At 35.7% G+C, this 25,174-nt stretch overlaps 1 protein-coding gene across 1 annotated transcript in view; it reads left to right on the forward strand.

The window, feature by feature from the left end:
- The first annotated feature begins 208 nt into the window (after positions 1-208).
- Positions 209-25,174, forward strand: part of LOC127554296 (cytochrome P450 27C1) — a 40,777-nt gene continuing 15,811 nt past the window's right edge. The window contains exons 1-5 of the mRNA XM_051985695.1: positions 209-583; positions 12,942-13,132; positions 15,734-15,933; positions 21,173-21,382; positions 24,892-25,055. Coding sequence (XP_051841655.1) covers positions 242-583; positions 12,942-13,132; positions 15,734-15,933; positions 21,173-21,382; positions 24,892-25,055 — 1,107 coding nt within the window. The 5' untranslated portion in view covers positions 209-241. The remainder of the gene's footprint in view (positions 584-12,941; positions 13,133-15,733; positions 15,934-21,172; positions 21,383-24,891; positions 25,056-25,174) is intronic.

The following is a 25,174-nucleotide window of genomic DNA, read 5'->3' on the forward strand; positions in this document are numbered from 1 at the left end:
CTGAATAAAAATATTAATAGATACATTCTATTCTGGTCTCATCACAGACCACCCCCCCTTTTCCAGCCTTAGGGGAGGGAGCCTTTAATAATGGTCTGTGTAAACTGATGCCCAAGCAGTAAGAGTTTGAAGAAGAGCTGCTTGTACAAGTTAAAACCGAGGAAACAGCAACCTAAAAGAGAACAGCCACTGAAACAAAACAAAACAAAACAAAAACTTTTAAAAAGTGGAAATTCTAAAAATGGCTCCCTTTACCAAGATCTTGAAAGCCCTTTACAAGCCAGCGTTAGTGTCTGAATGGAATGGGATTTTTGATCGCCTGATTTTTGTCAGCAGGTTTCACCAGCTGCCCAAACTCTCTGGCAGCCAGAACTTGGAGGTACGGAATAATGCGGCAGGAACAGGAGCTGAGGACAAAGAAGAGGAGATGGTGGCGGCAGGGGTAGGGGAGGTCCCGACGGCCACCTCGCAGCAACAGCATCTAAAGGTGAAGACCCTAGAGGAAATGCCAGGGCCCAAAACCCTGGCTAACCTGGTGGAATTTTTCTGGAAGGATGGCTTTAGCCGCATCCACGAAATCCAGGTAGATATATTTTTCTATTCACCCAACCCCCCAGTGCTTTTGCTTGCTTTGTGTTGCAAACTAGCCTAGAAGTTAATTGTTCTGTGACACCAGCCTGGACTGGATGTCACTGCTAGTACCCTAACTGGGTCTGTCCGAAGTACATTTACTCTTGAAATCTTATTTCAAGACTAGAGAATTCGAAGGGCTGGAGGCTGGGAGGGGACCCTAATTAGAGCACGGAACGTTTCAGCATCCACACGAATAGCAGGGTCCCTGATTATGTAAGGCGGGAAAGGAGAAAGTGTCGAGGTTTGGAGTTTTTTGTTTTGAGTTGGGGGAAGTAGTGGGATTCCGCGGTGGGTTCTTTTTGCCACATGTTTTTTGAGTCCGAGCAAACCAGACCGGAGGGAGCGAGGACTTGTGCCCACTTACTAACTTTAACCAAACGTTTTAACCAAAAACGTTTGTAAACTGCCAAGAGGTAAAGAGAGGAGGAATTTGGGTTCGATAAAGCGAGATTTGGAGCTGAGATAGGAGATGTGTGGGATGTAAGGAAGGATGCGTGTGTGTGTAACCCGTGTACAGTTCTAGGAACCTAAATTGCAGTCGGTCTAAAGTGGGTGGTTCTTTGCCCAAGGCGACGACAGTGATCGTCTTTGTCACGATAGTGACTTGAGAGATCCTAGAGGATGAAGGTGGTAAAAAGGGCTGAGAATCATGGTTTTCATGATGAGAGACGAGTTACTTCATGATAGCTACCTCATGGGCGAGTTAAAAGAGACGGGTTGGAGGGAATGGGCTGATGTGGGTGAGAGCAGAGATGAAGCAGATTATCATTAGTATTAGGGAGGAAAACATCGATGGGAGAAATTTTCAGTACTGGCTTCTCTTGCCTTCCTTTTTTTAAATCGGCGCGACCACAGAAAGCAAAAGAAAATGAGAGAAGGGAGAGACTGCGCTTTGCGGTATAAACTCGCGCTTCTCACCGAGGGCGGTTTTAAAACGCCAAACGTCACCCTCATTCCTCGCTACCACCCTCTCCGTCCCCCGCCTAGCACACAACGGCGCGCGATTCAGTCTCGAGCCCCTCCTTCCAACGCCTCCAAGATAAGGGGCGGGGCTCAAGGGCTTTGATACCGCCACCACGCGCTCCCAGAGTCCGATCCCTAAGCTTTCGTCGGCTAGGCGCATGCGCAAAGATAGACTAGTTTGATCCTGTAGGGTACGGAGAGTTGGGGAGGGGAGAAGGTTCAGTTAGTGCACGGTGAATCTACAAGGATGTGTCAAGAGAGTCTTGTACTGAGAGTTCTAGTCCCTAGTCCAATGACGTTTCTTTTCTTGCCTATCTCTCCACTGTTTGGAAGTTCTCGATATCCTAATGTCTCTTGATTGCAATTTCCCCCTCACCCAGTCTAAAATAAGCAAGCCCAAGCCAATGGTTGCTTAGGAGACACGGGGGGGCTACGTGGAACTCCGGGGAGATTGGGGGAAGAAAAGTACCGGGAGGAGCGCGAGCCGAGCGAGAGTGCTTTTCGGATTGGTGGAATGTCATGTAGTGGGCGGGGAAAGGTCCTGACAGATTTCTGGGAGCAGCCCTTATGCAACTGCCCTAGTTCTGGTGGAGGCGGGGCCGCCTCGGTTCTAGCGGTCCTTTCCATTCTCTGCCTCCAGGTCCTTTTTGTCAGCCTCTGGTGCTGGGTTCAAGGCGTGATTTGTTTCCTGGTATTAGAAATGTTGGGATGACAAATGGTCTTTCATGTGGTTATTAATCAAACGTGGTTTTAACATTGTGTCCTGACCAGTCCAAATGCGGACACCACTTAGAAATCAAGGGGAACATGATTTGATTTACCCTATAGAAATAGGTTTTAAAGACATCGCCAGAAAACTATTTTGCAAATCATAAAAATCTAGTAACCTTCAGGCAACTGTATCTTGTATTGTTCTATGATAATTTCTTAGTGCTTTGATGTCACCACTATCCTTTCATTAGACAATTTATTTTTTTTTCTGGTATGTGTGTTTTTATTTAACTTAAACTGGATGTCCATTAGTGTGCCTCTAATGAAATAAAGTAGTGAAAGGCCCTCCACGATCATTCAATGAAGAAATATTTATTGAGCAGCTATTTTATACACAGTACTCTATTTGGTGCTATTGGACCTACAAAAGTCACTTGAAGAAAGCTCAAGAAACTTGATTGTTAATTGGTCAGATAAGATAGGCATAAAAAATTAAATAACAGTGCAAGGCATTATAGAAATGACCTTTGAGATCGTTAGGCTTTCATAAGTGGTACAGTCAACTAGTACGAGGTGCCCGGTAGAAAAACAAATCATAGGACATGTGTGGGATGTAAGGAAGGATGCGTGTGTGTGTAACCCGTGTACAGTTCTAGGAACCTAAATTGCAGTCGGTCTAAAGTGGGTGGTTCTTTGCCCAAGGCGACGACAGTGATCGTCTTTGTCACGATAGTGACTTGAGAGATCCTAGAGGATGAAGGTGGTAAAAAGGGCTGAGAATCATGGTTTTCATGATGAGAGACGAGTTACTTTATGATAGCTACCTCATGGGCGAGTTAAAAGAGACGGGTTGGAGGGAATGGGCTGATGTGGGTGAGAGCAGAGATGAAGCAGATTATCATTAGTATTAGGGAGGAAAACATCGATGGGAGAAATTTTCAGTACTGGCTTCTCTTGCCTTCCTTTTTTTAAATCGGCGCGACCACAGAAAGCAAAAGAAAATGAGAGAAGGGAGAGACTGCGCTTTGCGGTATAAACTCGCGCTTCTCACCGAGGGCGGTTTTAAAACGCCAAACGTCACCCTCATTCCTCGCTACCACCCTCTCCGTCCCCCGCCTAGCACACAACGGCGCGCGATTCAGTCTCGAGCCCCTCCTTCCAACGCCTCCAAGATAAGGGGCGGGGCTCAAGGGCTTTGATACCGCCACCACGCGCTCCCAGAGTCCGATCCCTAAGCTTTCGTCGGCTAGGCGCATGCGCAAAGATAGACTAGTTTGATCCTGTAGGGTACGGGAGAGTTGGGGAGGGGAGAAGGTTCAGTTAGTGCACGGTGAATCTACAAGGATGTGTCAAGAGAGTCTTGTACTGAGAGTTGTAGTCCCTAGTCCAATGACGTTTCTTTTCTTGCCTATCTCTCCACTGTTTGGAAGTTCTCGATATACTAATGTCTCTTGATTGCAATTTCCCCCTCACCCAGTCTAAAATAAGCAAGCCCAAGCCAATGGTTGCTTAGGAGACACGGGGGGGCCACGTGGAACTCCGGGGAGATTGGGGGAAGAAAAGTACCGGGAGGAGCGCGAGCCGAGCGAGAGTGCTTTTCGGATTGGTGGAATGTCATGTAGTGGGCGGGGAAAGGTCCTGACAGATTTCTGGGAGCAGCCCTTATGCAACTGCCCTAGTTCTGGTGGAGGCGGGGCCGCCTCGGTTCTAGCGGTCCTTTCCATTCTCTGCCTCCAGGTCCTTTTTGTCAGCCTCTGGTGCTGGGTTCAAGGCGTGATTTGTTTCCTGGTATTAGAAATGTTGGGATGACAAATGGAACCCTCTTTCATGTGGTTATTAATCAAACGTGGTTTTAACATTGTGTCCTGACCAGTCCAAATGCGGACACCACTTAGAAATCAAGGGGAACATGATTTGATTTACCCTATAGAAATAGGTTTTAAAGACATCGCCAGAAAACTATTTTGCAAATCATAAAAATCTAGTAACCTTCAGGCAACTGTATCTTGTATTGTTCTATGATAATTTCTTAGTGCTTTGATGTCACCACTATCCTTTCATTAGACAATTTATTTTTTTTTCTGGTATGTGTGTTTTTATTTAACTTAAACTGGATGTCCATTAGTGTGCCTCTAATGAAATAAAGTAGTGAAAGGCCCTCCACGATCATTCAATGAAGAAATATTTATTAAGCAGCTATTTTATACACAGTACTCTATTTGGTGCTATTGGACCTACAAAAGTCACTTGAAGAAAGCTCAAGAAACTTGATTGTTAATTGGTCAGATAAGATAGGCATAAAAAATTAAATAACGTGCAAGGCATTATAGAAATGACCTTTGAGATCATTAGGCTTTCATAAGTGGTACAGTCAACTAGTACGAGGTGCCCGGTAGAAAAACAAATCATAGGACAGGGATGGTCAAGAAGTGGAATTTGATCTGTGCTCTGAAAGAAGAATAGGCAATTAAAAACTGATCAATGACATGGAGCCGTGACAAATCATGACTCCAGAGAATTGATGAGGGAATACTTCACTTCTGACAAGGAAGTGATGGATTCAAGATGCAGAATGAGAGACATTTTTGGGACTTGGAGAATGTGGGAATTTGTTTTGCTTGACCGCATATTTTTACAGGTTTTTTTTTTCTTTTAAATGGGTGGGAGAAAGAAAATTCTTAACTGAAAAATAAACTTAAATGAAAACAAAATAAATAGACTTCAGATAGGCAGGATGAGAATTGAAGGGACATTTGAGAGCATTGAGATGTATTGAAGCTGAGAGGCAATAAGCAGAACTATTAATGAGAGAAGATTATAGAGATTAGTAGAAAATAAGCTTGGAAAAATAATTACTTGTGCAGATTGTGGAGGGCTTTCAATTCGGTAAATTATATATATACATATATGCATATATATCTATTATATTTATATATATATATATATGAATTTGGAAATTAACATCACAGCTAAAAACATTTAATTGTCCAGTAGCTCTACATTTAAATGCTATGATACTAATTTAACAATATATTAATGGATGCCAAGAGAAATTTATGAATTCTTTTCCAAGATATTTTAAATTTAATTCTATTAAATTCTTAAACTTTTAAAAAACATTGAGTGAATTCTTATTAACAAAATGTTAGATGAGTCCAATGGGTTTCCTTTGATGTAGGAAAGTGATGAAATAATGAAAACATTGTTGGAAAAAGCAGAAACGAAATAAAATCATAATCTGTTTAAGTCAGAGTTAACACTATAGAGATAGTTCTATTCACATATGCTTTTTTTTTTTGAGGCAATTGGGGTGAAATGACTTGCCTAGGGTCACACAACTACAATGTATTAAATGACTGAGGTCAGTTTTGAACTCAGGTTCTCCCAACTTCAGGGCTGGTACTCTATCCACTTAGTTACCACCTAGTTGCCCTTTTACATATATTTTCTTTTTTTATATATAATTATAACTTTTTATTGACAGAACATATGCCTGGGTAATTTTTTACAACATTATCCCTTGTACTCACTTCTGTTCTGACTTTTCCCCTCCCTCCTTCCACCCCCTCCTCCAGATGGCAAGCAGTCCTATATATGTGAAATATGTCACAGTATATCCTAGATACAACATATTACATATACTTTCAAGTGGATTAATAATACTTCATGAAGTTCATCATAACAGGGATTAAAATGAGCAAATAGAATCATAGAAATCATATGACAATCATGCAACTATTTAAAAGCTACCTTTTGCATTCAGAAATGCTCAATCATGGAACTAAAAGGGGTGAATTATACTTTTTACACAGTAACATTTTTCTCAGCAATTTAATTTTTTCCCTTATTAGTATTTTATTTTTTCCAATTACATGTAAAGATAGTTTTCAGCATTCATTGTTGTAAGAGTTTTGAGTTCCAGTTTTTTTTCTCCCTCCTTCGTTTCCCTCCCAATTCCCCAAGACAGTAAGCAATCTGACATATGTTATACATGTACAATCATTTTAAACATATTTTTATTTTAGTCATATTTGAAAGAAAAATCAAGACAAAAGAAAAAACCACAAGAAAGAAAAAAAAACAAAAAAGGTGAAATTAGTGTGGTTTGATTTGCATTCAGTCTCTTAGTTCTTTCTGTAGATGAGGATGACATTTTCATCTTAAGTCTATATTGGAATTGTATTCTTGGATCACTGTATTGCTGAGAATGCTTAGTGACTCCAAAAATAAAAAAACAGTATTAGGACCAACTCAGAACATGCTAATAGTTTTCACCACAAGCTGATATTATCTAACTGTAGTTCGGCTCACTGCTTCATAGAAGTCCTTTTATTTATGTCTTGTTTAGTTTGGTTACCCTCTTTATAAAAATGATTCCAAACCTCTCTCCAAATCAGTTTATTCTGCCTAGTGATTGGCAAAGTGTTTCTGAGCCCTATGTATATGAATGATAGATAAGAGATAAATCATTGGCTCATTGCAGCTGGGGTTTAATAAGGAGAGATATAAAGTGGGAAGTTAACAACAAAACTGAGTATCAACCTCTCCCCCTGCCCTGGGGCCTAGAATTAATCCTTCTTACACAACCAAGTTGATACCTTCCTGTTTCATATAAACTATTAAAAAGATAAATAAGACAATGTTGCTTTAGATCCTAATGAATAATTTTAATCCCCTAATTAAAATTCAAAAAACTATTTCAAGATGCTCACAAAAAAGCTTTGCAAGTTCTTATAGGAAAAGGAATTTCTATTATTATAATTCTTGTTTTTCACTCTACTGCCTTCCTTCTGACTTTAATTTCTTTAAAATCTTTCCAACCCATTTATGCTCCCCTCTCCTCATCCATCCTCATGCTTCTCCACCAGTTTTCATTCTATTAATTTTTTAAAAATTACTTTAGCACCTAGTTCAATCTTTCTTGCTATCTCATCCCCTATTATTATCCTTTTAAACTTCAACATTCACATTACCAACACTGTTAACATCCTAACCACACAAATCCTTACCCCCAACTCCCAAGGAAACCCACTTCAGCCTTACTCAGGAATACTCACACCACAAACTTCATAATCTTATGGAATACATTCCCTCAACATCTTGAACATTAAAAAATCCACTTAAAAAAAGATATCTCATCTTCCCAAAATTTTTTTACTTAAGTAAAACTGCTTTTTGCCCTTATTGTGGTCTCTGATCCCCTGACCCTTTATTTTTCCAGACCATTGACCCTACTCTAGTTTCACATGTCTCCATACATAATCTTTATTCCATGATTTTCACTTTTGTCAGTCACTAACGACTATCTTATCCTAGAAAACTTTGGACTTCTCAGACCTTTCACTGTGCTCCTCTGCTAAATCTTCAACTCTGGGCAACCCTTGATTTCTGTTTTCTTTGCTTTTTCTCTTAGGCTAATGATTATAGCTGAATAGCGACCCAAAATTTGGGTGATTTATAAATTTTATATTTTACAATATATACAAGCTTTATAAATTTTAGTGGATCTTCACCACTACTCAGCATTCCTTCTCTTCTTAATGATATTCTGTCTACTTCCTTTTGGTAATTATCTCTAAACTATCTCACTCTCAGCCTCAATATTTATAAAAGATGATACTTTCCTATTTCCTACTCCCTAAGATTAAAATTTTTTTGTGAAGATTCAATTCCCCTTTCTCTGATTCTCAAAAATTAATCTATTCCAATCTACTCTTTTCTTATCTCAGAGGAAGAGTCAATCCTATCCTATGTGACTCCTTTACTCATGTTCTTCTCCTGTCTCCTTTGCTCTGACTGTTAATCTCTTCTCCTTTGTTACTATTTAATCTCTTCATTTTCACTTATTCCTTCTCATCTGTTCTAAAAATTTGACCTCTTTCATCTTCCCAAGAAAAACTTCTCTTGTTACTTCTTTTCTGTCAAACCTCTATCATACCTTTCTCCTCCCGTTCATAGCCATACCTCTTGAAAGGAGTTTCCATATTATATTCCTTTACTTTCTCACCACCCATTTCATTTCTCTAGTCCTTCCTATCTGAGATCACTTCTCACTATTCTTCACTCTTCTACTTTGTAAAGTTATCAATGATCTATTTACCAAATCAATTACCTTCTATTCATATTTGTCTTAACCTTTCTTTAAGACTTGATTGTTAAACATCCTTTCCATTTGGATACTCTTTTTTTTTTTTTTTTTTCATTCCAAGATGCTATACTGTTCCACCAGCACCCCCTCAAATCAATTAAAATTGCTTTCTGGCAAAGGTCATGTGGTACTGCTCACAAAGAACAACAAAAAAACACTTCTACAAGGAAATGCCTACAATAAACTGGTGGGTCTGGAGATTACACTCACTTCCAAATACATGCTAATCAATTTCACAATTATGTCATTTTACAAATTTCTCATAGTTTACTGCTTGTCTTAGTGTATGTCCTTTCTGAATCCAAGGGCAATAGAGAAGGGAAAAAGAAAATCAATCCTTCATGATCCTCTGTAGAGCTCTGAAGTCACTGGGTTCTCCTTGCAGGCTTTAGGTAACCTGGGATTGACTGGAAATTTTTCCTTCACATTTTGTGTAAGAAACTGAACTGGGTCCCTGAAATGCATAGGGTACATGAAATTTCTCTAGAGTTCCTTTAAACACACAATTCAATTGAAAGTTGAGACAAAAAAAATCATCTGGAACCTTGCCCTTTGTAAAGGCTCCTAGAATTTTCACAATGGACCCTTGAAATTCATAGGGCAGTCTAAATAGAAGTATAAAGTCATTTCTCACTAATAAACAGAGTAACATAAAAAGAAAATGAAATCAAACATACCAAGAAATGCCAAAAAGATATGTGCTCTCCCCTAAAAGGTATTAAGCACTTGAAATTCCCAAGACATAAGAAAACCTTAGCCTCTGAACCTATGGTCCATAAGAGTTTCATACAAGATGCCTGACTTCAAGTCACAAAAATGTAAGCAATCCAAGTATGCTTAAAAGTTAAAAAAGAAAAGAAAAGAAAAGAAGCTCTCACAGTGATATACTTCCTTCAATCTGCACAAACAGCTTTGATCTTCTGAGGGTAGATTCTAAGGATAACACTCTTAAGTAGCTTTTTCTAATAAAGCTACTTTATTAGAGCTCATGGATTTCTACCGTTAGGCTTTCCATCAATAGTCATCCAGTATCATTTAATTCAAAGCAAAGAAACTAAGATGATAACCACCAAATAAAGTTACAAACCAGTCTCTCCATACAAGCAGGTATACTCACCCACAAATACAGCTTTCTTGGGAAGGCAGAGATCAAACAGAAATATAATAGACTCCTTGTCTGTCTGTCTTTTTCTTCTCATTCTCTCTCTTCCTTTTTCCCTACTTCCTTCCCTCTTTCCTTCCCTCCCTCTTTTTCTTTTCCCTTTCTTCCTCTCCCCACTTTAGCTACTTTATAGAGATCTCCTGAAGCTCCCTTTTGCAGGAAGATTTCTCAGCTGGGCTTAAATTCTCTACTTTGCTTCCATGGTCCCTAAGTCTTAAAATTGCTTCTGTTTTCAAGAGACTGTCTTTTCTGTATTTAGAGTTATCTGGAGTGTGTATGTGAGTCTGCCTCTGCATTTGTGTTTTCAGCGCTCTTAAACTGATGGATTCTAGAACTCATGGACTGAATGCCTTCTGCTTTGCTATTAAACAACATGGCCAGTCCGGGGAAAGGAGGGGAAAGAGAAAAAGAGAAAAATCTCTTCCCCCTTGCAAGCATCTTATCTGTAGGGAGCTGTCTTAGAATTCTCTATACTTTGGAACTTGTCTGGGGGTTTAGTTGTTTAAAGCTCATAGAGTATGGTTAATTTGTTTGTTCAGCTAATACCATTGCTGTCTTCTTGACTCAGAAACTCATAAAGGGATGTTTCAAAGTAACAAGATGCAAGATGCTAATTTAAAAAAAAAAAATTGGGGTAGAAGTACTTGTCCAGGATTATACAACTAGTTTAATATTAAGTGTCTGAGGCTAGATTTGAACTCAGGTCCTTCTGATTTCAGGATCTGTGTTCTATCCACTGCACCATTTAGCTGCTACAAGATGCTACTTTTCAAAAATCATATTAAAATTAAATATTGGGTGACTATTTCTGTGACTACATCAATTGAACCAGAAAGGGTGAGGAGGATTGTATTTCCCATTCTTTTATTGTGTATCTGTTTTCCCAAAAAAGTATTTAGACTCCTTTGAGTGCAAGAACTATTTAATTTTTTTTTGTGTTGTCAGTGCCTATCATATAGTAGGTATTTAATAAATGTTTGCTTATTTATTTGAGAGCTTTGATTTGGCACCTTTTTGTTGTTGCTGTTCCTTATACCTGGTATATTTTCCCCTCCCCTTTTCTTTAAAGCTCAACTCAAATTCTAACTCTACCATGAAGCCTTCCCTGTTGCCTCTACTTGGTAATTACTTTTAAGCCCTCAGACCTTAAACCTAACGCAGCACTTTATTTACAACTTTTTATGCATTTAACAATTTTTTATTATAGCTTATTTTGTATAACCATTCCCTTTCTAGATGCCCTAAGGCAGAGACTATGTCTTATTTCAACTTTAAATCAGAGTCTATCATAGTGCTCTGCACAATTTTGAGAGTGGTTCTATAAGTGTGTTTCATGCATGTGGGAAATCTTACTGTGGAGGCTTCCCTCTACCAATCCAGATCAGTAATTCAATTATTTATAGGCTTAAAGAGTAGCCTGTAGCACTGAGAGTTTAAATGATTTGCCCTTTCTCACATAGCAGAGATATATATATCAATCAGCAAGTTCTCCCTAATTCAAAGCCAACCCTCTATCCATTGGACCACAGGGGTCCATGGATCATAAATTTTAGAGAGTCTGTGACTTTGAATAAGAAAAAAAAAAATACATCTTTACTTAAGCTCTAAAATTTGGCTTTTCCTTCAATTAATGAATTTTTAAAAAATTGTGAGAAGGGGTCATTATGAAGAGGTTCGGCTCCCCTCATTCCCGGTCAGGGAACCAAATGATGAGGTTCGGGATTGTGTCCCTAAATGATGAGGTTCAGCCCAGGGCAGGGAGTTGTGGGAATCCTTTCTGGCAACGCAGAGGTCCTTAATAAAAGAATTTGGGAACCCAAAAAGCTAGACTGGTAAAAGAAGTTTATTATTGGCGCCGAGAAGTCAGCCTTTGCTATGCATGAATAGAAAGACTGAATTCCTTGGTGGCAAAGTCCGGACAGAGAGATGTAAAGTTTTTAGCAGAAAAATCCTATCCTAGCAGAGAAAGTGAATAAGGTCTTGTTAGGAAAATAGGCGAGAAAGACAAAGAGGAGGGAAAAATTAAAAGAGAATGTCTTTCAGCAGGCAGAGAGTCCCTTGCAGGTAGCTATGCCAAAGGAAGTCCCTTGACCTGGTATGATTTCTGTTTTGAGGTCCTCTGCTGCAAAGAGCATTGAGCTGCTTCTTTTTATAATTGAAACCTTGGCTAGAAGCTGGGAGCAGCTCTTGGTGGGGTCTGGGAACAGTTTGAGCTGGAATCAGAATAGAGAATCTTGGAACTGAATGAATGTCTCTGGGCTAATTTCTAATTCAGTAGAGGTAAATAGGAGTGGTTCTGGACTTAACTAGTCCCACCCAGATAACAGAATGAAACCACTTTATCTTGATTCCCTGGGGCGGGCCTCTCAGAAGAGCTTAAGTTCCCCCCAAAGTCAGAGAGAGAAAGAGAGTTTTGGGACTCCCCTTGGTCAATTAGATTGCCAGAAGAGTTCATACCACACAGAAGGACTAGATATTACACTGCCTCACATTCAATGTAAAGTATTGCTTAATTTTGTTAATTTGTTGAATAAAATTGGTTTGTATTTTATCTTCTTTTCTTTGATAATTCTTAACATCATGTATTCCATGTCTGGGATAATTTTTTTCACTTAGCATAAAAAATATTTTAATTCATTACCTCTTCCTAAATTCTGTTCAGTATACACTAATTTTTTTTTTATAATTCCTTTTCTATATATTAACATCTTCTCTTTTAGCCTACCTTCAGTTTATCTAATTTAAGCTTTAGTTTTGTGTGCATGCTAGATAACCTACTATTAAAAAGCTATTTGATTTAGAGAAACACCCTGACCTTTTTATTCAGATAGGTCATAGATATAACTATTTTACCACAACAGGTTCTCTTTTATTTTACTTGAAATACACATTAATATATTTTTCCTAATGCTTTACCTTATCAAGTAAATCTCTTACTTCTGTCTTAGGAATTGAAAAATATCTTTAATCATATGAAAATATAGGTTTACTTCAGTAATATTAATAACATATTTACCTGAATTTTACTGTTTACAAAGTGTTCCTCAGAACAACTTGAAGTAGATAGTCTCACAATATCAATAAGGAAATCAAGATTCAAAAAGTTTAAGTTAGCATTTAAGCAGTAGAACCAAGACTTGAATCATGATTTTCAGATTCCAAATCCAGTGTAATTTTCAGTATACCATTCTGTAAAATAGACTTTAATTTGTGACATATTTTGGCAAAATCAGGAAAAAGTTCTTTTATAAAAGTGTATCTGTGTAGAATATTTTCCTTAATATGTATTTTTTAATCTTTTCTGATTTCTCCATGATATTGCAGCAAAAACACACACTGGAATATGGGAAAATCTTCAAGTCTCACTTTGGTCCTCAATTTGTAGTATCTATTGCAGACAGAGACATGGTGGCTCAGGTTCTCCGGGCTGAGGGAACCACTCCCCAAAGAGCCAATATGGAGTCCTGGCAGGAATATAGGGACTTACGAGGGAGATCTACTGGGCTTATTTCTGCGTAAGTACGTACATGTGTTTAGACTGTGTCAGTAATTAATGAATCTCATACAGAACTTTAACTGCTCAGGTTTACCCCATTCTTAAAAAATCCTTCCCTTGGATCTTCCAGCTCATCCATTTACTGTTTTACACCCAAAGTTTCTATCTCACATCAATCCATTTCAGTCATGCTTTTCCCATTATGAATTTAATGAAACTGCTCTTTCTAAGATTATTACTGACCTCCAATTTGTTAACTTCAATGACTTTTCTGCTATTCTTCAACATTAATACTTCTGACCTACTAGGTGGTCTTTTCTTCCCTGGACTTAAAAAAATGCCACATTCTTCTAGCTCTTCATCTAACTATAGCCTCCTTTGGCTTTTTCATAGGTTTCTCATTTTCTTTCTAGCCTCTTAGTAGGGTTTTTCTCCAAGGTATTCATTTGTAGCTTCAAATAGTACATTGCAATTTTCAATATTCATATGTAGTCATTACTATAATTTAAAAAAGGCTATTACCTTGATCCTTTTCTTTATCCTATAATCTTTCCCATGGTACTCATACATATTCTCACAGCTTCAACTTCTGTGTCTAATTATCATCTGTAACTACAGCTCTAAGCTCTTCACTTTTCTCAGCTTTAGACCTACCTTTTCAGCTGCCATAAGTTTCCACCTGAATATCCCACTGGCACTATTAAACTCTGCTCCAAAATGAGATCATGTTCATATCTCATAAAGTTATTTTCTTTATAGATTTTGAGTTCTATTTGTAGTCTAACCATTTATTTATGTGGTCCAACATATTAGTAAACCTTTAACTTCTCCTTCATCCTTATCCTCACCTCAAATATATATATATATATATATACACACACACACACATATACACATATACATATATACACATATACATATATACATATACATATATACATATACATATACATATATACATATACTTATACATATACATATATACATATATATAAAATCAGATATAAGATCTTGTTGATTTCATCTCCACAAAATCCCTCCAAGTCCATGCTATCTTCTTTATTGATACTGCTACTTTAGTATAACCTCTTTACCATCCACCCATAATAATGCAGCAGCTTTACTATAGGTTTTTGCACCTCTAATCTCTTCTTCATATTTCTCTCAGAATAATCTTCTTTATTCATAGACTCCTCTTCTCAGAAATCTATAGGTGGCTTCCTGTTGTCTACAAAATCACATTCAAATTCCTTTGCCTGTTGTTCTAGATCCTCCACAATCTCTTTTTGTGGGCAAATGAGACAACAAAATGCCACTGCCCTGATCCCAAGCATATACTGCATTCTCTGTGCTTCTGGGAGTTCACATTGTACCTTATGTCTGAAATGTCTTCTTGCCCTCTCTTAATCTATTGAATTCCTACCCATTCTTCAAAGTTCAATTTAGATTTTATCAACTTATCTCTTTAAACATTTCTTCCCTCAAGATTCAGACAACACTTTATTTTGTATCTGTAATGTAATTTGCTTTGCATATTGTATATCATAACTATTTCTCCAATTAGAATGATTGTGTAAGCTCCTTGAAGGTGCTGTGGTTTTTGTAGATTTTTTTATTTATCTCAGTGCTTAGCACAAGGATCTTCAAAAAATATCTATTTTAAAAACACACACACACACACACACACATACATTTGTTCTATTGTATTTTATCCTTATTTTTAAAACTATAGCAAAGGGGTATTATTCAAAATAGTTTCAAATTATTTTTCTCTTATTTGTGTAATATCTTAACTGCAAAAAAGAGAAGCTAAAAATACAATCTCAGGAAGGTGAATTGTGTGTATTGTGTGCTACTGTAGATCAGTAGTGTTAATTCATGTGGAAGTTCCTTGCCAACCAGATCTCAGTTGTCCATCTTTCTACAAAAAGGAGATAGTTCTTAAAAAGCATGTTGCAATTTTAGGTATTCACATATCCAACGAAAACCATCATAATTTTTAAAAATCTTCAAATAGTAGACATGAAAGGTCTGTTTTGATCTTAGTGACATAAATTTCTAAACCAGAGCTGGCCAATCAGATCATAATTTTGAACTAAAATTCAACAGTGTTATTAACAAAGGGTTAAAATAATCTTTAAAATGTTCATATTTATATTTGAGTGTGTTAATTGATTTGCAACACTTTTATGTAACATATTATTATAATTTCGGTCTTTCAAAGGACAAAATAGTACTTTTAAGTCAGTATCAATACAATTTATATTAGCAACTAATTTTTTCCACATTTTAAAAGTCTAGACATAGGCTCAAAGGTAGTAAGCAGTGGTAAATAGTGGTTGTCTGTTCTTCTCTTAATGATCTTCAGGGACAAAGATTCCATAATCTTCCATTCTAGCATGTTATTACTTTCAAAGTCAAGGAATGTTATCTTATATCCATCTCAAGTTTCTCCTTTAAATTTTATTTCTTTTATTGTTTAGTCTTCCTATCTGAATGATTGACAACTCTAATAATTACTTCACTATCTTTGAGAAAGTTTTACAAGTTCCTTTTAATTTCTCACCTGCGCACATTTGTATAAAATGATTAGAAATTAAATTATTATTTTTTTCTTTAGGGAAGGCAAGCAATGGCTAAAGATGAGAAGCATATTGAGACAAAGAATTTTGAAACCCAAAGATGTAGCTATTTTTTCTGGAGAAGTCAACCAAGTTATTGCTGACTTGATTAAGAAAATCTACATCCTCAAGAGTCAGGAAGCAGATGGAGAAACTGTGACTAATGTTAATAATCTTTTCTTCAAATACTCTATGGAAGGTGAGGCATTTACCATATAAGATCAGGAAGATGAGTGAACATTTCACAGAGGTTCATGTGTTTGTTTTACAAAACCAGAGATCTTTTTTTTTTCTCTAAGAGGGAAAGGAGAAGGTCTTACCATAAGATAGGTCATCTGGTACCATAAAATGTATTGTGAAAGTTTATGGTTGTTTTCTCAACCTTTACTTTTCTATTGCCTATTCTTCCTTGAATGCTACAGAAAATTATATGTTGGAGAGGGGCTGGTAGACATAAAGAAACTGACAAAATCTTGAAATGCCACTGTCAGACTCAGAGCGAAAGAAAAGAAAAAAAAATTAAAACAGATACAAGAATTTGGAAAATTATAGAAAACAGTTAAAGGCTATTTTTGTTGTTCAGCCATGTCCAACTCTTTGTGAACTCATTTAAGATTTTCTTGGTAATAATACTGGATTAGTTTGCCATTTCCTTCCCCAGTCATTTTACAGATGAGGAAACTGAGGCAAAAAGGGTTAATGGTTTGTTCAGGGTCACCCAGCTAGTAAGTGTCTGGAGTAAAATTTGAACTCAAGTCTTCCTAACTCGAGGCTTTCTATCCACTGTGCCACCTAGCTGCCCCTGAGGTGATTTAGTAAAAAGTGAATTAGTTCTATAAACCTAACTAGCCACTAATGATATATAGAAAGTCATTAGAGTTAAAAAGACTCAAAGGTTGGAATCACAGCTTGGCTACCTGTTAACTATATGACCCCCTTAGAAAAGTCATCTCACCTTGGGGACCTCTGTTGCTTTATCACTAAAAGGTGATAGGAAGGTAGATTAGAACATCCTTAACAGTCTGTTATCCCAGAAAAGTTCAGTAATTAATATGTGTAATGGAGACTCTGATCATCGAGTTTAAATTGACTATACTCTTTAAGGAGATAAAGAAGGATGTAATACATTTTGGAGAGATTTCCATCAAGAATGCTAACCATTCTTTAAAGCTTTTTTTTTGTTTTTGTATTTTGTTTGAAGAGATAGGCTTCAATTGTATGGAAAATTCCCTTATGTCAGAATACCTTAAATATAGAAAAAATGAGGCTTTGTTGCATTTTATTCAGAATTGATTCAAATTTTCTTGTCAGTGGCATTAGGAGGAGAGTTGTGAGGATGTCCTCTCATTTGATTTTTTTGTTTTCTACATTATTGAACCTGAGTACAATAATATTTTCTGCAAAAAGAGTTCTGGCAATGAATAAACAGTAGTATATTTGAATCATTCCCCATGGCTGTTATTTTTTTTTTGGCATATTTATAGGCATCAAGAAATATAGAAGAATTCATTCTGTACTAATGAACCCATATCAGGAGCAAAGTCACCAGAATATTCCTTTAACAAGGTTGGCAGTATAAGGCTGGAAAAGTCATAGCTTTTCCATTAATGTATACTACCATTAATCCAAACATAATCATATAATAGGAAAAGATTTTAAATAGAATATTAGTCTAAGAGTCAATATCGTTTTAAGGGAGAAAAGCAACTTTTTTTTTTTCTGATTACTTGTTTTTTTTTTTTTAATATCTTTTTATTGATAAGACGCATGCCAGGGAATTTTTTACAGCATTATCCCTTGCATTCATTTCTGTTCCGATTTTTCCCCTCCCTCCCTCCACTTCTTCCCCCAGATGGCAAGCAGTCCTTTACATGTTGAATAGGTTACAGTATATCCTGGATACAATATATGTGTGCAGAACCGAACAGTTTTCTTGTTGCACAGGGAGAATTGAATTCAGAAGGTATAAATAACCGGGGAAGAAAAATAAAAATGCAAGCAGTTTATATTCATTTCCCAGTGTTCTTTCTCTGGGTGTAGCTGCTTCTGTCCATCTTTGATCAATTAAGGCTCTCTTTATCGAAGAGATCCACTTCCATCAGAATACATCCTCAAACAGTATTGTTGTTGAGGTATATAATGATCTCCTGGTCCTGCTCATTTCACTTAGCATCAGTTCATGTAAGTCTCGCCAGTCCTCTCTGTATTCATCCTGCTGGTCATTCCTTACAGAACAATAATATTCCATAACATTCATATACCACAATTTACTCAACCATTCTCCAATTGATGGGCATCCTTTCATTTTCCAGCTTCTAGCCACTACAAACAGGGCTGCCACAAACATTTTGGCACATACAGGTCCCTTTCCTTTCTTTAGTATCTCTTTGGGGTATAAGCCCAGTAGTAACACTGCTGGATCAAAGAGTATGCACAGTTTGATAACTTTTTGAGCATAGTTCCAAATTGCTCTCCAAAATGGCTGGATGTGTTCACAATTCCACCAATAATGTATCAGTGTCCCTGTTTTGAAAAGCAACTTTTGATAATAGTCTTTGAAACATATAGCTCTTCAAATATATTTATGGATGTTATATGTTATATATTGTTGTTGTTTATATGTTATATGTTATATATCACTTGATTTCAGAAGGATATTAGATCAACTTCATCTGAACTGCATATTTTAATTATTTTATGTACAAGTTAATATGAGGAAGACTAAATAATAATTTGTGCTCTTCGGGAGGTCTTTGTTATAACACATAGATTTGGCCTAGGAGCTAGAGGAAGGACGCTTAAGATTCTCCCCTTTTAGCATTAGTGCAATTATATTTGTACTATCTGCCTTACATATAGTTACAACAATTCTATAGGGGAGGGTGATGCAAGATGGATTATACTTATGTTTAAATGACAGAAAGATCCTGGAAAGTACAAAAGAAGCAATAACATAACAGGAAGCAGGCAGTGAGCACTGGACTGGAAAAGAGATGGAGAAGGGAAGGAGAACTGTTGAACTAGAAGAGTAATTGAGGAGAAAGTGCTGATGTAGACAGCATCTAACTGGAATTGTGTGCTTTGGAGAGTGAATATGGGGGTATAGTAGTAAAAGCATGAAAACCTTTCTTGGTTCTAAGATTAGAGATTGCTTATTCCTTCGCAAAATAAGGAGATGAATTGAAATATAGGTACAAAATGTATTCTTTGTTGTGGTAAAGTAGCTTCAGATATCTACTTAAAAAGACCCTTGTTGCTTGTTGGTTGCTCACTTTGACACATTCTAATCTCTTCCCTTTTCCAGTTCATTTTAATTTAGTTCACATAACAAACATTTATTAAGTATCTACCTATGATGTGTGTGTAAGGCACTATGCCAGGACCTGGGAATAGGAAAGAAAGAAAAAACAGTTCCTACTTTTAAGGACTTTGTATTCCCAGGCCTGTCTTTCTTAGGTAGTACTTTTTTCCAAGCCCATCTCATTGTTTTTCTCCTACCGAGTCAGTTTTCAATTATATCATCTTAGAAAATAGTTTGTTAAACTAGTTCACCCTAAAATGCTAATAATAGTTGTTATGGCTTTATATACCATTCCTTGTAGTGTTATTTCATTTTAATTTTAATAATAATATTCTTTTTCTTCCCCTTGGTCCAGAAGAATCTCTCTATTGGTAGAATTTCAGACCATGGCAGTATTATGGGAAAAATATTTTGGGATAGGAATTAGGATCGTGATAATCCCTTAATTTCCACAATATTTATAATCACTTGTTTCATTTGCTAGTAAAGCTAGTCCTATCTAGTTGTGTCTGTCATTTAGAGAGTTCACACTAGCCCTAGGAATACTCTTTAAGCATTCTCTAAAGTTATTGTCTGTCATCATGGCCCCCATTTTAAGCAAAGGTGTGATTGCTGATAAGAAAAAAGGGATAAAATCTGAGAAAATAGTATGGATATACAGTAGACGTTTTTATATTTTTAAATTTGTAGATTAGAAGAAATTAAAAAACTGAAAAGGGTAGCATACATAATAACAAAAGCCTAGATATATTAGTTTTGAAAAAATTTCTTTAAATGTGACAAAATGCATTATATCATATGTATATTTCATTTTAGGATTAATTTGAAATGATTTATTGAAGTATATAGAAATGTAGATAGATAGTCTGGTACTAATACTCAGATTCCATAAGAACTTTATGATTTAATGAGATTAGATATTAGGAATCTTAAAAATAATCTATTAGTGGTTCTTAACTTGAGATCTGTGAATTTAGTTTTTAAGAATATTGTGATAAATATTTCAATATAATTGGTTTTCTTTGCAGTCCTATGTGTTTTATTTTATGTATTTAGAAAAATTATTCTCAAAAGGATTCCATAGATTTCACCAGAATGTCAAACGAGTCCATGACATCAAAAAAAAAAAAAAAAAAAAAAAAAAAAAAAAAAAAGGTTGAGTTTCGGATCTAGATCCATCCCTTTATTTTTAGTTTGAAGAGACTGATTCATAACTACTTAAAGCCTTACTGACTTTTGGAATCACTTAGAAATCACCATAAACTAATGAAGATAGCAATATAATAAACTGAATAACTAGATTACTTTTACATATTTTTGTCTCTTTGTTTCTATCATCTCTCTTTCTGTTCATTCTTCAACAATCCATTGAGACAGAGTTCCCAAAGACCCTCCAAGTTCTTAAGTATAAAGTGTCAGAGATAATAAAAAAATCTAATCAAGTCAAATAGTCATGTTCTTTTGGGAAGGAATAGAATAGAAAAAATGTTTATTATTACTCTGCTGCAAAAAATGAGCTCATTGATTTTAGAAACTCCTTGAGAGACCTTCATGAAATAATGAAGAATAATAAGAGCAGAATGAAGAGAACATTGTACAAAGTAACAGCAGTATTATTTCAAGAACAACTTTGAATGATCAAGTCATTCTGATGATTATAAACTCCCAAACTAATCGCAAAGGACCTATGAAGGAAGATGCTGTTTGCATCCAGAAATATAACTTGTGTATATATGTATGTATGTGTGTGTATATACACATATATGTATATACATATACACACAGTACATATTTATGTTTAATGGGTAGCCATCTTGAAGTTTGGAGGGGGAGGAGGAAAAGTTACATGATAACTTCATTGTATATTTGAAAGAAATTGCAAGTTATACATAATGGATCTGTAATTTCAGGTGTAATTTCTGTTTTTTATATTCCATTTTGTTATGTAAATGTTTGTTTTATTTCTAAGATTCAGAATAAAACAAAAAATTTTTTTTTAAAAATGAAGTTGTGATTTGTCAATTTCTATTAAGTCTCCTAAGCTCTTGAAACTTATTTTTATTATGATAACTTATGTCTTGATAATGTCATCATTTCAGAATTGAACTTTTAAACTCTTAACCTTTTTCCCATCTAGGAGTTGCTACTATACTTTATGAATGTCGTTTGGGCTGCCTGGAAAACAGTGTCCCCCCGCTGACTGTGGAATATATCGAAGCATTGAAACTGATGTTTAGTATGTTTAAGACCACCATGTATGCAGGAGCTATTCCCAAATGGCTTCGTCCACTTATCCCTAAACCTTGGAAAGAATTCTGCAGATCCTGGGATGGACTCTTCAAATTTAGTAAGAGAAGAATTGAAGGGTCACTTTTTATAAAACTCTGACTCTACTACCTATCATATAACTAATTTTTATCCAAGATAGTGAGTTATTTATGGCAGAGATTGACTTGATGTGCAGTTTATTTATAGTAAACAGACCTTTGGCTCAGTTTTGAGAATTAACATGAAACATGAATAATATGATTGAATAAAATTCTTATATATACCAGAACTTATACATCCAAATGAATATTCACTTGTTCCAATAAAACAATAAATGGATTAAATTTTTTAATTTTAAATTTCTCTTTTGGATTTACTTTTACAGCTTATGGTATATTCTTTTAATTATCCTCAATGGTAGCAAATATTCATGTTTTGAGGATAGAAATGATTTTTCAGAAACAGCAGAAAGTCATTTGGAACAAAAGCTATTGAATAGAGAATGTGATCATTCTTGGTAATAACATATTAAGGGAATGACAAGGTATGACATCCTTCTTCTTGGTAGAGGAACGAAGGATTATAGCTACAGAATGTTGCAGAAGCTACCAAACACAGTTAATTTCTTGGTCATAGATGTGTAATTGTTTTTCTTTGTTATAGAGATTAAAACAAAGCATTCAGGAGACAGGGTATATATTGGTAAATTACTCAGTTTTTTAAAAAACAATGGGAATCAATTTATAAAAATTAAAAATGATACAGAAATGGATATGAAAGTAGAGAATACCAGTTTTGAATCCCACATATTACCCCACAAAAGTTTAACTCATAATTCAATTGACTATACATTTCTGTGAAAAATAGTAATGGCAGCATTTATAACAAACACAAAAACAATCAAATTTAATGAGTATTTTTTAAAAAATTCAAGTGCAGCTATAAATCATATTAATTTTCTTGTATGACTAATAAACTATCTCAAAAATTAATTTGAAAGGAAGTTCCAAATAATGCTAAAAAAATATTAACCACAGTGGGCTCCTTTGAAGAAGAACACTATTTGGATGTGTAAATTCTGTTATATTTGTTTAAATTTTTCTCATTCCTCACAAGGAGATGCTTTTGAAGAAGAACACTATTTAGATGTATAAATTCTGATATATTTGCTTTAAATTTTCTCACTGCATAGTCAACTGACTTTCTTGACTAACAACTTGTCAGGCTTTTTCTCCTTAGCCTGATCTTCTATTGGGATGCACACAGTGAAAGAGATTAAGTCAACAATATATGACTCACTATAAACTTTTTCTTCACTTGAATTTTTAGTCTAAGGGATTTTGCAAATTCTTATTAAATTATTTTAAAATGGAAGAAATGTTTCAAATATTTTGTCATTTTCTGTCCTACTGAATTTTTCTTAAACATATTCAGTACCTGCTTTGGCTTTGTTTACAGATATTGTGTGTGTGTGTGTGTGTGTGTGTGTGTGTGTATGTGTGTATGAGAAATAAATACAGTGTAGTAGAGGAGAAGGGGTACTAGCATCTGAATAGATAGGAACAGATCTCAAGTAGAAAATGGTTTTTGAGTTTAGTCTCAAAGGAAACCAGGGATTTTAAGAGGCAGAGGAGAACTGAGAGTATATTCCAGACTTGGAGAATCATCACTGAAAGGTATGAAAATGGGAAATGAATTGTTATTTTGTGGTCTAGATTGGCTGGACTGTGGAGCCCATGAAGGGAATAATATGTAATAAAGTTATATAGGTGGATTGGGGACAAGTTGTGAAAGGCTTTAAGAGCTAGAAGAGTGATAACTCTCAGAGAAATTAACTGGGAATCAGTAGAATTTATCAAACAGGAGAGTAAAATAGTCAATCCTGCATTTAGGGAAAATCATTTTGTCAGCCATTGTGGAAGTTGGATGGGAGTGGGATGAAGCTTGAGTTAAATTAAAAGGCTGTTTTGATAGTCCAGGAAAGTGCTAATGAAGACATAAAGTAGGGTGATAACTATATGGAGTGGGTAAGTGGAGAAAGGGATGGATGTGAGAGATGTTATAGAAGTAGAAATTGCAAGATTTGGCAAGAGATTTTATATAAGGGGTGAGTGAAAGTGAGGAAACCCAGATGATATCAAGTTATGAAGTTGGAACTCTGGAAAGGATAGTGGTGCTGTTAACAGTAATAGAAAAGTTGTGAAAAGGGGAGGGTTTTGAAGTAAAGATGAGCTCTATTTTCAACATGTTGAGCTTGAAATATCTAAGAAATATCTGCTTCAACATGTCTAATAGGTAGTTGATGATAAGAGAGTGGACTCAGGAGAGATAGGGCTAAGTAAGAATGAGGACTGAATTCAGGAAGGGAATGTGCTTTCTTTTGTTAATATCAGAATTTTTCATAGAAAAAAATATAGGGGATGAGTTTTTTGACTTATTCCAAGCCCAACTAGCCAAGCTTTGCTGTTGATGAAGACTGGAGAAGCTGCCCTAGCCATGCTGGCTTTCTATGAAATAGGCCATTTGTGGAGAGGGGTAATGTGGCAGGGCAAGAAGGAATGAAAGCATATTTCCTAATTCTGTTAAAAAAAAAAAAACTTTCTAAGTAAACACAATGGAATCATTAGTGACTTTATTTAACTCCTGGAAATCCCCCTGTGTTCTAGAATGATTGCTCCTGATTCAGCAAAGTGCAGTCATTGAAACTGAATATGTGGATATTTTAAAAAAGATAATGCTGGTTTTTGTATATCAAAAGAAGTTATTGCAATTCTATCACTATAAAGGTGTACATACAGCTATATCTTGGGTATACTTTTTTTTTTTTCAGAATATGCTATTTCATTACCCTAGGGAGCTCCCATTGTAGAATTTTATCTGTCGATAACCATCAGGCACCTGCTATATAACTTGTAGCTGAGATGTTGCCCAAGTAACTAGAGGCTTAATGATTCTCAAGGAAATACCAGCCAATCTATATCAGAGCAGGACTTGGACCCAGGACTTCTTAACTCTGAGGCTAATGCACTGCCCATTCTGGCAAAAGTTCTTAATTTTTTATGCCATGGACCCCATTGGCAGTATGTAGAAGTCTGTGGATCCCTTCTCAAAAAGGATAAAATAAAATACATAGGGTTACAAAGGAATACAGTTACATTGAAATTAATTTTTTTTAAATTCATAGATGGTTTAGTAGCCACTACTTTAGTTCATGTTACTTTTCCATTTAATAGTAAAGATCCCTGCCAAGCAAGAGTGGGTTTTTCATGTTTTCCGTAGAAGGTGAAGTCATTGACTTTTAGCTTTGTGTGTGAAACTGCCTTGTTCTGAATGTAGCTCATATTTATTTAAATAAATAATTAATATATAAGTGGAATATATATGCCTACATAGTCATCTTTACATGTAAAAGTGATCATTTGAATGTAGCTTCTATTTCAAGGTCCAAAATTATGTTATTTTCAGACTAATAATAACCTTGAAATGGAGTTGTTTCTGAGATTGTCAGGACTAAGGTAGGATGACATCCAAACTATAGAGTGTTTTCAACTAAGCTTTTTTTAAAAAAATAACTTTATTTTTAAACAGGCCAGATTCATGTTGACAATAAGCTGAAGGACATTCAGTCCCAACTGGATAGAGGGGAAAGCATCCAAGGAGGGTTGCTCACCTACCTCTTAATTAGCAAAGAGCTAACTTTAGAGGAAATCTATGCCAATATGACTGAAATGCTCCTGGCGGGGGTTGACACAGTAAGTTGTTCGGGTTTGTTTTGTTTTCTTAAAAATTAAAGCAAATTTTCACCTAATAAGCCTTCACAGCCTCATGAGACCCCCATTTATAAATTTTAAATTAAGTATTCGATTTATTA

The sequence above is a fragment of the Antechinus flavipes genome, chromosome 3 (genome assembly GCF_016432865.1).
Source record: "Antechinus flavipes isolate AdamAnt ecotype Samford, QLD, Australia chromosome 3, AdamAnt_v2, whole genome shotgun sequence".
NCBI classification, from domain to species: domain Eukaryota; kingdom Metazoa; phylum Chordata; class Mammalia; order Dasyuromorphia; family Dasyuridae; genus Antechinus; species Antechinus flavipes.